We start from the raw sequence: 13,838 nt of genomic DNA on the forward strand, positions 1-13,838 counted from the left end.
ATATTAGTAGAAAATCTAAATTAATGGCATTTTGCTATAGTTTATTAACTAATTTGCCTTTTATAAAGTTTTAATCTTACTTAAGAAAACGACTTTAATTAAATACAGGATGGCTTCTTTTTTGTATTTTCTTTAGGGTGGCTGATGTAGACTTTTCTAAATTTTTCTTAATTAAATCACAGATACTACCAGAGCAAGAAGAAGCCAGGAGAGTGATGGTGTTGAATATATTTTCATCTCCAAGCATTTGTTTGAGACAGATGTGCAAAATAACAAGTAAGTGGACATTTTTTATAGTTTTGTGTTACATGTTTTTTTTTAAAAAAATTGATTTTATTGATTTTTTATTATTTTTAATATTTTTTATTGATTTCAGGGAGGAAGGGAGAGGGAGAGAGAGATAGAAACATCAATGATGAGAGAGAATCATTGATTGGCTGCCTCTTGCACACCCCCTACTGGGATTGAGCCTACAACCTAGGCATGTGCCATTGACTGGAATCAAACCCGGGACCTTCAGTCCACAGGCCGACATTCTATCCACTGAGCCAAGCCTGCTAGGGCTTCATTGATTTTTTTAGAGAGAAAAATAGGAGGAGGGATAGAGAAATAGAAACATCAATGAGAGAAACATTGATCAGCTGCCTCCTGCATGCCTTCTACTGGGGATCTAGTCTACAACCCAGGCAAGTGCCCTAACCAGGAATTGAACCAGTAATCTTAGTTCCTGGGTCAATGCTCACCCACTGAGCCACACCAGCTGGGTTGTGTGACTATTTTTCAGTATGTCCATATATATCCAGTTTTAGACAATTGAGGATTCCCTTCCATTTGAAATATATTTTAATTTTTATAATTTTCTAAATCAATTAAAAATCAATTAAAAGATGGTAATTAGTAGTAATTAGTACTTATTAGCAATCTTCGGTTGTAATTTTTTAGTAGGCTAGAGTTGCTATGTTTCTGGTAAGATAAATGTATAGGAATTGTTTTTAATAATGAAGGAAGCTTGCTCTAGTGCAGTGGTCCTCAGTCTTTTTAATGCTGAGACTCTACAGCAGCAGTTCTCAATTAGCAGGGTTGCCTAAGACCATCGGAAAACACAGATATTTATATTACAATTCATTAACAGTAGCAAAATTACAGTTTTTAAGTAGCAACAAAAATAATTTTATGGTTGGGAGTCACCACAACATGAGGAACTGCATTAAAGGGCCGCAGCATTAGAAAGATTGAGAACCACTGCTCTAGTGTTATTATGGTTCTTTCCCCCTGCTATTTGAATTTTAACATATAATTTGGATTCAATTTTATTTTAAAAACTAACAGCTATGTAATAGATCCCTAGTTCCACAGTTTCCTACATATATACCTCTCTATATAAATATTTGGCTTTTCAAAAAATTGAAATAATGTTAATCATCTTGCTTGAAGCATATCCTCTAGCTAGCCCTACATGCCCTCTCCCCACGTCTTCCATTTGCTTAAGCTTGAACTACTTTAGGGTACTAGAGAGAGCAATGTGTGTTTTAATACAGGAGTGTGGAATTTTATTGAAACATCAAAATGCTTTTTTCGTGTTTGGCACAGCGATTATGTTTTTATAGCACATAATCGGCTACCCTGGTTCCATTAGCCACCAACCAGTTTCTCCTCTGGTTCTAAAGCTGGTTATTCTGTAGTGCACAGTGAAATTTCAGTAGTTTCTATTGTTTGTCTTATTCACTGTTTTATAGCATTGCATTAGTTCTGAAAAAGAGGTGATGGAAAACATTAGTGTACTGCTGGACTAAAATACTTTTTGTCTGCTTAAGTGTAATACAAGCAAGTGTTACTGATTTGAAAAATGTAAAATAAAAGATTTTTTAAATTGACATTCCGGAGTACTTGGCTCTATTTATTTTATTAAACACAGTAAAAAATTTTCATGTTCAGCAAGAATATCTTTTACATATATGAGTTATATTGAATTCATAAATGATTCTGATGCATTTCTAATTTTCTACAGGTTTATTGAATATGGTGAATATAAAAACAACTACTATGGCACAAGTATAGACTCAGTTCGGTCTGTCCTAGCTAAAAACAAAGTTTGCTTGTTGGATGTTCAACCTCATGTAAGTAAACAGTGAACTATTCACTACCCTTCCAGCCCATGCAATCCACTGTGCTTGATGTGAACACTACAAGGGTGAATCTGAAGTCTACTCCCTTGGGGCATAGATGTGGTTTTGCTAAGATGACAAAAGCATTTCAAAACGGTTTGAGAAATTTTTGGTGAACTGAAAGCCCATATTATTGTTAGAAAGAGGAGTAAGAAAAGCCTCCAAATCTGTTTGCAAGTCTTGTTTATATTCAGTTTTTGCCAAGTCTCTTAGACTTCCTTTTCTATAATTTGTATTTTTTAAAAATGTTGCATTATATGTATTCTTATATGTTGTAAATATTTATAATTTTAACAATGGCCATTTTGGTCCTAGGCTCTGTATATATCCTAGATGTGGGGTTTGGGTATAACTAGAGCTGCAGGGCATTCCACAGGAGCTCCACGGCATGAGGCCCTATTGCAGCTGTCAGGCAGGTCTCTGCCTGGCACCTGGGAGGTCGCAGGAACACTGTGGATTGAGGGTACCAGTGGATGAAGCCATTCAATTGTCACAGCATATTGCCTCCAGCAGAAACCTAGCCCACAGTGTTGTCCTCATCACCAGGGGCCAGATTCTCACTTCAGGGATGGCTGCACCCCATGGTGAAAAGCCTCCAAGGACCTGCCAGGATGGCCTGGGGAAGGCCTTTGCAACTCAGTCAGGAGTCAGTAGGGCAGCTGACTCCAGCACCAGCGATGAACGGAACTCATTCTTGCTTGAGCAGAACCTCCCTGCTGGTATCCTGGGACCAAATGTTCCCAACTCCCTCTGTGGGGGTTAAACTCTAATTCTCAGGGCCTAACCAGCCCGTCTGTCCCCTGTCACTTACAGTGTAAATAACAAAATATTGGCTGGAGGAGTGTTGACAAGCTTCATGGAAAGCAGGAGGCTTGCCCTTTTGGGGCACTTTGAAGAGTAGAAGGAAAGAGGAGAACCTATCCCTGAAGTCAGGAAGAGACTGGAATGGCTGGAAGATTTTTGAGTGCAGAACATTATCCAAGTCTTAGGGGACTTGATTTAAAAGTCAGTTTTATGGTATTTCTAGCCGCTTCAGTTCAATATTAATTCAGGCATATTTCAAAACCTTTTTGAAAGCAAGTTACATGCTTCATCATCTTTATAGGGGGATTTATTACATCTAATTGTCAACAACTGATTGAATAATATATTGAAAGTTCAACTGACCTTGACTAGGAAATAATTTTAAGAAATTTTTCTCCTTAGAAAATTTTGTTTTATTGTAAAAATTGCTCATGACATTATGGAGAAATATAAAAACAACCTTCTCTTCCTTGCAGACAGTGAAGCATTTAAGGACACTAGAATTTAAGCCCTATGTAATATTTATAAAGCCTCCATCGATAGAGCGTTTGAGGGAGACAAGAAAAAATGCAAAGATTATTTCAAGTAGAGATGACCAGGGTACTGCAAAGCCTTTTACAGTAAGTATGATGATGCTTTAGTGAAAATACATAAGCAGTAGTTAAAATCACTTTCACAGTAGCGACTATCTTAGGAAAACTATAATAGATGATGTATGATCCAAAAAATCTACACTATAGAATTGTATTTAGGTATAGACATTTTGAGTGATTGTACTGTAATTACTTTTTGTGTTTCCATGAATAGATCTTCATATTAAATTGACTCAAAACTATTTGGCATACTTATACATTTTTTTGTAGGCCATTTATACAAAAGTTAGACGGGTTGGTTTTCAGACTACTCTTATTTTTCAAGGGAAAAATGCCAAACTAAATTACTATTCATCCTTAATAATCTAGATGAAAATTTTAATAATTTTCCTTTTTTGTCTTCTTGCATATTTACCATAATAAAGGAAAAAACATCATTTTGAGCATAGTAGACTCATGTAATTATTCAATATTTGTATTTCCTATGAATGTTATTACAAATGTTAATGACTACAGTAATTTCTGGCAAAGCCTTTCATTTCCTGTTTTTTGTTTCTATCTTTATGATAATGTATTCTACCTTAGGATAAAAAGTAAAGAGCAAATAAATTAAATGTCAAGAGCTTTTTTTCTCTCTCTCTTTTTTAACTTCCTCCTCCCTCATTTTTAACTTTATGTTAATTTGTACACTATAAATTGTGGTAACAAAACACAGATTATACTTTTGATTCCCAGTATTTGATAAGTATCTTTTTACAAAATACTGGCAATACATATCCATGTTAAATAAGTATCATCATATGATATTACTGAGGGCTCTAGATTAATACTAAAGTTAAATTTTTGTTGTGAAATATCCTGTGACATTGAAATGTGGACTTGAAATTTGTATGTTGCCGTATAAAGAGTTATTGTACTATTTATAAACTTTAAAGTTTATCAGTAGAGATAATAAATGATAGCATAGTCCTAGGATTTAGCGCACATTTATGTATATGGTTATATATAATCTTGAGTTACATAATTAACTAAAATATTTCCTGGCTCAAAAATGTGAATATGATGAGCCTCTGACCCACTTCCAATGAAGCACAGGAAGGAGTTGGTAACTATTATTTTATAAATGTATCCAACTCTGAAAAACTAGTTTATGCTCTAAATTCTTTGTGATGAATAAGCATAAATATAAATAATGCAGCATTACATAAATGGTTCTTTCCCTCCCTACCTCATAACTATTTTGACACTGAGATATCCCTATAATAAGTTAGTGACTGATTATCCTGAACTTCAGGTAAGACAGAAGTTTTGACTCTTGTCAGATCAGTTAAGGTACAAGCAAATCAGAGAAGCAATATTAGGAATCATGACTTCTGAAGAACTTGTAATTAAAAAGGGTAATTTTCATTTCTGGCTGACGTGAGAGGATGGACACAAAACAGCATTAGATAAGCCAGTGGTAGAATGTTTGCATTGATGTGAAGTGATGTAATTGTCTGGTTAACCACTTTAAAAAAATACTTCCTTTTGTAGGAAGAAGACTTTCAAGAAATGATTAAATCAGCGCAGATAATGGAAAGTCAGTATGGTCATCTCTTTGACAAAATTATAGTTAATGATGATCTCACCGTGGCATTCAAAGAACTAAAAACAACCTTTGACAAATTGGAGACAGAGACTCATTGGGTCCCAGTGAGCTGGTTGCATTCATAACTAAGGGAAATAGCCATTGATTGTAGAGTAATGATTAGATCAGTTACCATTTTGGTGGTAGGGTATTTTAAAAAATCTATATCAGTCATAGATGTGCAATCTTGGTTAAAATTGAATGTTGGTTTTGTTTTGTATCTTTTTATAGCCTTATTTCAAACACAATGTTTGAATATATAAGATCCAAAATTGAAATTTCAGTACTGTATTCTGAGCAGTTTTGAACTTTCTGTCTTTACATATAGCTCTGTCTCTGAGATGAGGTTGACCTTTTTAGAGACACATAGCTAGAGAATAAATATTAAAGATCAGCTGGTCTCAAATATGGTCGCTGCCATCAAGTCTGCTCATTAGCACTTGCAAAGAATCAATTCAGCAGCCTTGAGCAGCTCCAGGCAGACAGGACAGCTTTGCTGGGTTTTGGATAGATCATCATAGGGGTCCTCTTTGTATTCTAAAAGTGCAAGCTTTTTCTTATGGATATGCAGTACAGTAAGTCCTCATTTAATGTCATTGATAGTGGGTGTTTAATGACCTATAAGGAAACCAATTTTACCATAAGCTAATTGATATTAGCAGGAGTTAAGTTCCTGTGGCATCTCATCAATGTTATAGTGAAACTTATGTTGAACAAAAGGACATTATTTGAGGACCAGTGTGTGTATTTAAAAATCATTCTGAAAAGAATTAGTGAAAACCTGTCTTATGGCCTTCTTGTTATAGCTTAAGAGGACTTATGAGTACATATCTGTACTCAATACATATTTAATAAGGGAAGATAGGGTTAAATTTTATTATATGTGTAACCTAAAATTTTTACTTATAGAATTGATTTTAAAATGTTTATATCTTGATGCAAGAAATGATTACAAAAAGACATTTTTATTTGTATATCCTTAGGTATCATTTCTAGAGTCACCAAAAAGTGTTTTGTTTTTCTAATTGGCTTTGGATTTTCCCAATAAATTATAAGAATGTGATTCCTATTCTAAAAGCAGGGGTTTGACATATTTCTGGTATAGTTAAAGAAGATACAGTTAATGACAAAAATGTTATATATGCACAGTTTATAACCATATATTTAAATTGTATGAAGATGTACTTCAGAAAACTTGTCATGTATTAACTTATTTCTTCATCAAAATAATTCTTAACACTGGCCAGATACCACCCTAATCTTGCCATTTTTTAAGAATTTTTTAAAAGGCTGTTATAAGTTTTTAGATGGAACCTCTTATTTTCTTTTATACTACTGATCTCCAGCGAATAAATTATATAGCTCAAAATAGTAGAAATGTTCATAAGTTATATTAGAATATGTCCTGTCATTCTTGCATGCAGTCAGATCCTGCCAATAAAAAAATCTTTGCATCTGTGACTTTCAGCCAGAAAAAAAGAAAGGTTTTTGTTGATTTATAAAAGAGAGTTTAGATGTCATGTTTAAAGAAAAATAGAATGCAGTAAAATTTTATATATTTGTGAACTATATGAGGCATATTTTTAATTATTAAATGGGGATATTCAGAAAATAAATTATATGTATAGATGGCATAACTTAAAATAGTAGTTTTATAAGTCAGGGTCAGCATTCCATGTAAATATTTGACCTTTATTCATACACAGATAGATTCACTAGTGTGTTATATGTGCACTGGACACTTGGTAGCATTATCCACTGGATTTCCTTCAGACATGTCAGATTTCATTTTAGAAACAGAGACAAAATGATCCTGACACACACACCAACATATTTAGATAATCAGACTAAGTATCACTTAATTCAAACAATGATTTCTATGTTTATTAACTAAATAGTAAGCAATATACTTTTTAAAAAGAGGGGAAGGATTGCCAAATCCAATCCTAAAGCCATACTCAAAATTGTGTGCTGGTCAAGTCTTACTTAAATGGTTTGACTATTGATAACAATATCCTATACAAAGAGTAATGGGAAATATATAATTTAGGCAATCATATAAATAATTTGGCAATTCAAGTTCTTTTTTCTGAAATATGTACATGGAATTTTTTTTTATTTGCAGATAACTGTCTCAGTTCTTTACTGTGGGGGTAGAGATAGTGTAAGATGGTGGAGACTGAATCCTTTTCCTTCTGGGGACTGGAGGTGTTATAAAAATGTAACTATCCAAACCTTTCTTCTTTTTTAGAGTAAAGCTAAATAATATTTTTGAAAATAGTGTAAAGGGGGTACTTGAGAAATCCTTTATCCAGGTAGTGTACATGGTCTGGCAGGTGAAGTTTACATAGCCACTTGATGCTTACAAAGGATATGGTTACAGTTTAATAAGGCAGTGCCAGCTCCAAGGGGCTGGTTGATAACTGTCACACAGGCTCTTGATTCTCTACTGTCTGCACCCCAAACTCCTCCAGCAAGGAAGCGATGGGCTGTGCACCTCACTGTACTAGTTCTTTAAGTAATTTGCTCCCAAGACAGAGTGTCAGCCACTATTTGAGAGAAGAGGAATGTTTTTTAAATCCATATATTTAATCCAAGATCAAAAAGATATTTGTATATTTCATGATTAAAAATGAGAGTCAGTTAAAAATAAAAAGGTGGAATTGAAATACAATATTTTACCATTATTTTACCTATCAATAGATGTTTTTTTATTCTTTAAAGCTGACATTCCTGGTATTATGTGTATATATCTAAATGATAATAATTTAAAATTGACGAACATGGAAACTTCTCAGATTTACAAAACAATGTTGTTAAAAGATTCCTGAAGATAGATTTTTATTATTTATTTTCTTTTTGACTAGTAAAAATTTATAAATAAATGTAATGGAAAACCTTTGATCTTAATAAAGTATCTTCAAATTATGTGTCTACTTCCTTGAAAATTGTTTTTTCACTTGGAGATTACACTGTTTCCAATGGTAGAACAAATTCTGTTCTTTGCTGATATCTAGTGATTTGAACTTGCTATGTCTAAAATTAAATTTCATATTTGTTTCAAACATTTTGTTGGGTTCACCAAGCTTTTTGAAAGATGGAATTCACTAGTCTTGCTCTTACAGTGCTGTGGAGAAATGCAGTGGGATGCTCTATCCAGGCTGCCATGGTGGTAATACTAGTTCCCCTCCCCCTCTCTTCCTTATAGGCAAAAAGCTAAACTTATCCTGCTATGCATATGAATGCTATACAATGATGCAGTAAAGAGCATAATTGTTGAGTTTTTGCCTATTACTAGCTTCCCAACCTTGAGAAAATCGTTTAATCTCTCTAGTCTTTGCTTTCTCATTAGAAAAATGGAGAAAACAGCCGGGACCGGTTTGGCTCAATGGATAGAGCATCGGCTTGGGGACTGAAGGGTCCCGGGTTCGAATCCGCTCAAGGGCATGTACCTTGGTTGCGGGCATATCCCCAGTAGGGGGTGTGCAAGAGGCAGCTGATTGATGACTCTCTCTCATCGATGTTTCTAACTCTCTATCTCTCTCCCTTCCTCTCTGTACAAAATCAATAAAATATATTTTAAAAAAAGAAAGATGGAGAAAATAATAGTACTTACCTCATGGGATTGTTGTAGGCATGAAATGAAACAACTGATCCATATAAAGTACAGGAACCAAACTTGGAATTGAAGTATTCACTAACTGTGAGCTCCTGTTTTATAATGATCATTCTTACATAACATAATTAAAAAATAGCTAACAAATGTTCTCATTAGTTTTCCTGTTAGTTAAGTCACTGGAAGCTTCCTAATAATTTATATTATAAGCTTTATTGTTTTAAAAAATTCCATTATTCCAAGTGTTACATCAGGAAATCATTAGGTAACCCTCAATATGAAAGTGATCCAATTTTTACTTTTTGCCTCTGGTATGCAGTAGAGTTGATATCAATTTGAAAGAAATGTCTCATCATTGTATTAATGTTCTTTCATTTGCTACCATTCTTTTCAAATGCTTGCTCAGTTACTTAACCTGCAGGGCTTAATTATATTTCTTTTATAACATTTGTCATATATGCATATATCTATCTACAAAGGCCTAATCACTACCAGACTGTACTTATTAATCATCACACATCTGTACAATTTCCATACATTATCTCATTTAATCCTCACATCTACTTTATATGGAAGATGTCTTCATATTTTACAGTTGAGAAAACTGAGATGTGGGGTTAAGTCCCTTGCCCAAGGTGACAGAGGTGACATGTAGTAGAATCAGAGTTGAATCATGTCTAGCTTCCTCCAACTCCATGCTATTTTCACTGCATTGTGAATCCTGGTGTTGCTCTAACTTAAGTCAAAGTTGGAAACAGGCAAGATTTGGTAATCAGGGGTGTGACTGTTCATCTTCTATATATATGCTAGAGGCCCAATGCTCAAAATCCGTACATGGGGGGTGGTGTCCCTCAGCCCAGCCTGCACCCTCTCCAATCTTGGACCCCTCTGGGAATGTCTGATTGCTGATTTAGGACTGATCAGTTGGACATCCCTCTTACAGTCTGGGACTGCTGGCTCCTAACTACTCTGCCTGCCTGCCTGATAGCCCCCTAACCTAGCTCCCCTGCCAGCCTGATTGATGCCTAACTGTTCCACTGTCAACATAATCCTCCCCAACTTCCATCCCCTGCTGGCCCAATCGCCCCCAACTCCCTTCCCCAGTGGGGTTGAGGGGACTTGGGGACTGAGGTTGAATGAAGCAGGACTAAGGGGACTGGGGGATTGAAACTGGATGAGGCAGGGCTGAGGAGACTGGGGGACTTCAGCTGGATGAGGCAGGGCTATAGGGACTGGTTGCCACCATCTTCTGCGGGTGTGGAAGTCAATTAGCATATTCCCTCTTTATTGGCTGTGGGCCGCGCCATTTGTGAGGGTTTGATGGTCAATTAGCGTAGTCCCTCTTTATTAGATAGGACTAGAGGCCTGGTGCACAAAAATTCATGCTCGGGGGGGGGGGGGGGGGATCCCTCAGCCCAGCCTGCACCCTCTCACAGTCTGGAAGCCCTTAGGGGATTTCCCTAAGCCACAGTCTGGCCTCCCTCTGTGGGAGGCAACTGGGAGGGACAATCAGGACTACGCTGGCCAGCATGCGGCTGGCACTCGCCCCCCCCCCCCCCATCAACCATCCTCCTCCACTGGTTGTTACCACCACCCTGATCACCATCCCCTCCTTCTGCCCACTGGCACACACCTTGGCTGGCCTGGCGCCACCTGCTCACCAATCCCCCCCCCCCCCCCCCCCCGCACCGGCCATTTGGTTGATTTGCATATTATGCTTTTATCATATAGGATAAAGCATATGAACCCTTTAAATAATTATAAAGGCAGTGTTTATTAAAATATATTTCTTTTTCAAAGTTGAGTTATCAGCTGTTAAGGTGTATATACATTTTAAACTATACTCAGATACAGTTTAAAATGATTCCTCAGAACACTATTGCATTAATTAGCCATAGCTTGATGTATCTATGCCTGTATGAGTGGGTTAATCTTCAAACAGTGGCTATTACAAGAAGCACACAAACACTAGCAGAATATATAATTTTCTGTTTGGTCTTCCTGAGTCCCAGTCCTTAGTGATGAATCATGATTGGTCTAAGTCAATTATGACAATATTCTCTTTGCAGTGATTGAGCTGAGTTGGTCATGCTACTACCCCATTCTGGGTAATATCTGTTAAGGACCTACAAGAAAGACTTGTTTCCCTGATTTAAACAAACATCTACTTGAAGTGAAAATCTCTATGTCTCTGTCCTGATTCTTCCAGTTTGAGATGCTTCAATTATGTTGCGATGCTTGCCAAAATGACAGCCACAATCCTAGTCCCAAACCAGTGGATGATAAAGGCCAGTGTATGGAGGATGGCCAAGTAGGAAAAGGAAAATATTCTAAATCTATAATAATATTGAACTGCTATAAAATTCCTGAGACTGCTTTCTCTGCTGAATAAACAATAAATGTTTTTATGCACTATTATTGGTGGGAATATAAATTGGTGCAGCCACGAAGGAAAACAGTATGGTGGTTTCTCAAAAAATTAAAAATAGAGCTACCATATGATCCAGCCATTCCACTTCTGGTTATATATCCAAAGGGAAAAAAAATCACTCTGTCAAAGATGTAACCGCTCCCCCATATTCATTGCAGCATTATTCACAATAGACAAGACATGGAAACAGATGAATAAAGAGATAGTATTCACCCATTAAAAGGAAATCCTTTTGTGGCAACATGGATGGACCTTGAGGGCATTATGCAAAGTGAAACAGAGAAGACAAATGCTGTGTGTTCTCACATATGGAACCTAAAAAATGCCAACTCATAGAAATAGAGAGTAGAATGATGGCTATCAGGGGCTAGAAGGTGGGGAAAATGGAGAGATGTTAGGGAAACGGTACAAATTTCCAGTTAGAAGATAAGTACTGATGTACAGTATCGTGACAATAGTTAATACTGTATTACATGTTTGAAAATTGCTGAGAGTGTGGTATTATCTCTCCTCTCTCTCTCTCTCTCTCTCTCTCTCTCTCTCTCACACACACACACACACACACACACACACACACGAAGATAATTATATGAGGTGATGGAGGTGTTAACAAACTTTATTGTAATTTTGCAATATATACATGTTTCAAATCACACTTTATCCCTTAACTTACATATGTTATATGTCAATTATATCATATGTTATATGTCAATTATATATCAATAAAACTGCAAAAAATGTTTTGCTAGTTTAAGTCACTGTCTGGCTGTATACTTTCTGCTGGAAGCACTCCTAATGTAAGGCCATATCCAAGAGCAACTCAGCCTATCTCAATATCTGCTTTCACTTACCAAAGGTTGCCTTTTCCTTCAGCTGTCATATGCCATGCATTGACACATTGGTTGAACTTTAAAACACTCTGGAACCTAAGGTGGAGCAAAGATCAATGTTTAAGGAAAAAAAGTTATATAACATAAATTAATGACTTAAGAAAACATGTTGCTATTAGGAATGCATTGATACCAAAACAACTGAGGAGGGAATAGGGAAAGAAACAATACAAATGTACTTAAATATAAGTTAAATTATATATATATATATATATATATATATATATATATATATATATATATTTTAATTTGAAGGCAATACCTGTGGGGTTAAAGTAAATACAAAGAGGAATTACAAGAAAACCCATTAAATGAGATGATAGAAACAGGATGATAGAAATAGGACTAAATGGATCTTCTATTACAGATTTAAGTGGCATATCCTCATGTATTAAAAAAAAACAAAAAAAAAAAAACCAATTTTCACCAAAACCTGTTTGGCTCAATGGATAGAGCGTCGGCCTGTAGACTGAAAGATCGCGGGGTCGATTCTGGTCAAGGGCATGTACCTTGGTTGCGGGTACATCCCCAGTGGGGGGTGTGCAAGAAGCAGCTGATCGATGATTCTCTCTCATTGATGTTTCTAACTATCTCTCTTCCTCTATGTAAAAATCAATAAAATATATTTTTTAAAAAACAAAACAATTTTCACCTACATCAAACTAATTGAAGCTAATCATATATTTCCAGAAGAGAAACGTTTAAAGTAAGAGGATTGTCAATAATAAGCCAGGCAGATGCAAATATAGAGAAAGAATAGAGTACAATAATATTAAAGTTGAACTCAATATTCATAAATTGGGTCAAAAGTCATCCTTTAATAATCAATGGTATTAGCCACAAAAGGAAGATTTATCGAAGGCATACAGCAAAGATGAGAAATCCCATTAACAAAACCACATTGCTTGGTAATCTTGACAACACTTGTTTTAGACCTTGAAGAAAAATGGTTACTGAATGTCTAATATTACAACCATGGAAAGAATGCTCTGTCCAGAACTTCTAGTCAATATGGAGCAGTATGAAAAGGCTGTGCTCCTCTCCTATCAAGACCACATCAAAATTACAATTAAATTACAAAACAACCATCATTGAGAATCACCTGAAAAGTAACTGAACAGAATTCCTATAGTTAAGGATAAATAGAAGCCACTGCAAGACTGGTAAAAGAGGTGGAGATGCTAAATTGGAAGTCCCATACTCATGATGTGAATAATCTGAAGGGATATCTCAGCTGCAGAGGTCTCCCCTGAGGAGGGAGGGGTCACAGCCCCACAGTGGGCTCCCTCGCCTGGAGCACCTGTGCGGGGAGAGGAGTTTCTATAACATGGCTGTGAAAAACTGAGTATTGCATCTGAGTGATAGAAGGCTGCTGGAGACAGAGGTGCTCCTCTTGAGGGGTTCATGCATGGACTTAAGTTCTCGGGCAGCAGCTTGAAAAGTGCCAAGTACCTACAGGGAGGAATGAAGGGTGGGAGGATCAGGGGGCAGGGCAGCTTTCTCTGAGGAGGGAAGTACTGGCAGGCACCACTGTTCTTTTGTTGAGTGTTTCTTCCTTATTCACTCTGCCCTGAACTACTTTCAGCAGTTTTCCACACAAGTAGCCTGGCTTGGCTAACTCTGTGGACTTTACTAAAATCTCCAAAGGGAATGACTGGCTCAGCATGCCCTGTACCTCTTGCTAAGTGACTGCAAGCATAGCACAAGCGGCC

The 13,838-nt window shown here is 36.3% G+C and overlaps 1 protein-coding gene across 2 annotated transcripts in view; it reads left to right on the top strand.

The window, feature by feature from the left end:
• The window catches only part of MPP7 (MAGUK p55 scaffold protein 7), a 228,545-nt gene extending 220,428 nt beyond the window's left edge, over positions 1 to 8,117 (top strand). For both annotated transcript variants that reach the window (XM_084876093.1, XM_084876092.1), the window contains 4 exons: positions 183 to 276; positions 2,009 to 2,117; positions 3,446 to 3,589; positions 5,096 to 8,117. In XM_084876093.1, coding sequence (XP_084732219.1) covers positions 183 to 276; positions 2,009 to 2,117; positions 3,446 to 3,589; positions 5,096 to 5,275 — 527 coding nt within the window. In that variant the 3' untranslated portion in view covers positions 5,276 to 8,117. The remainder of the gene's footprint in view (positions 1 to 182; positions 277 to 2,008; positions 2,118 to 3,445; positions 3,590 to 5,095) is intronic.
• Positions 8,118 to 13,838: the final 5,721 nt, after the last annotated feature.

This window comes from Pipistrellus hanaki (genome assembly GCF_964339955.1).
Source record: "Pipistrellus hanaki genome assembly, chromosome: 1".
In the NCBI taxonomy this organism is placed as follows: domain Eukaryota; kingdom Metazoa; phylum Chordata; class Mammalia; order Chiroptera; family Vespertilionidae; genus Pipistrellus; species Pipistrellus hanaki.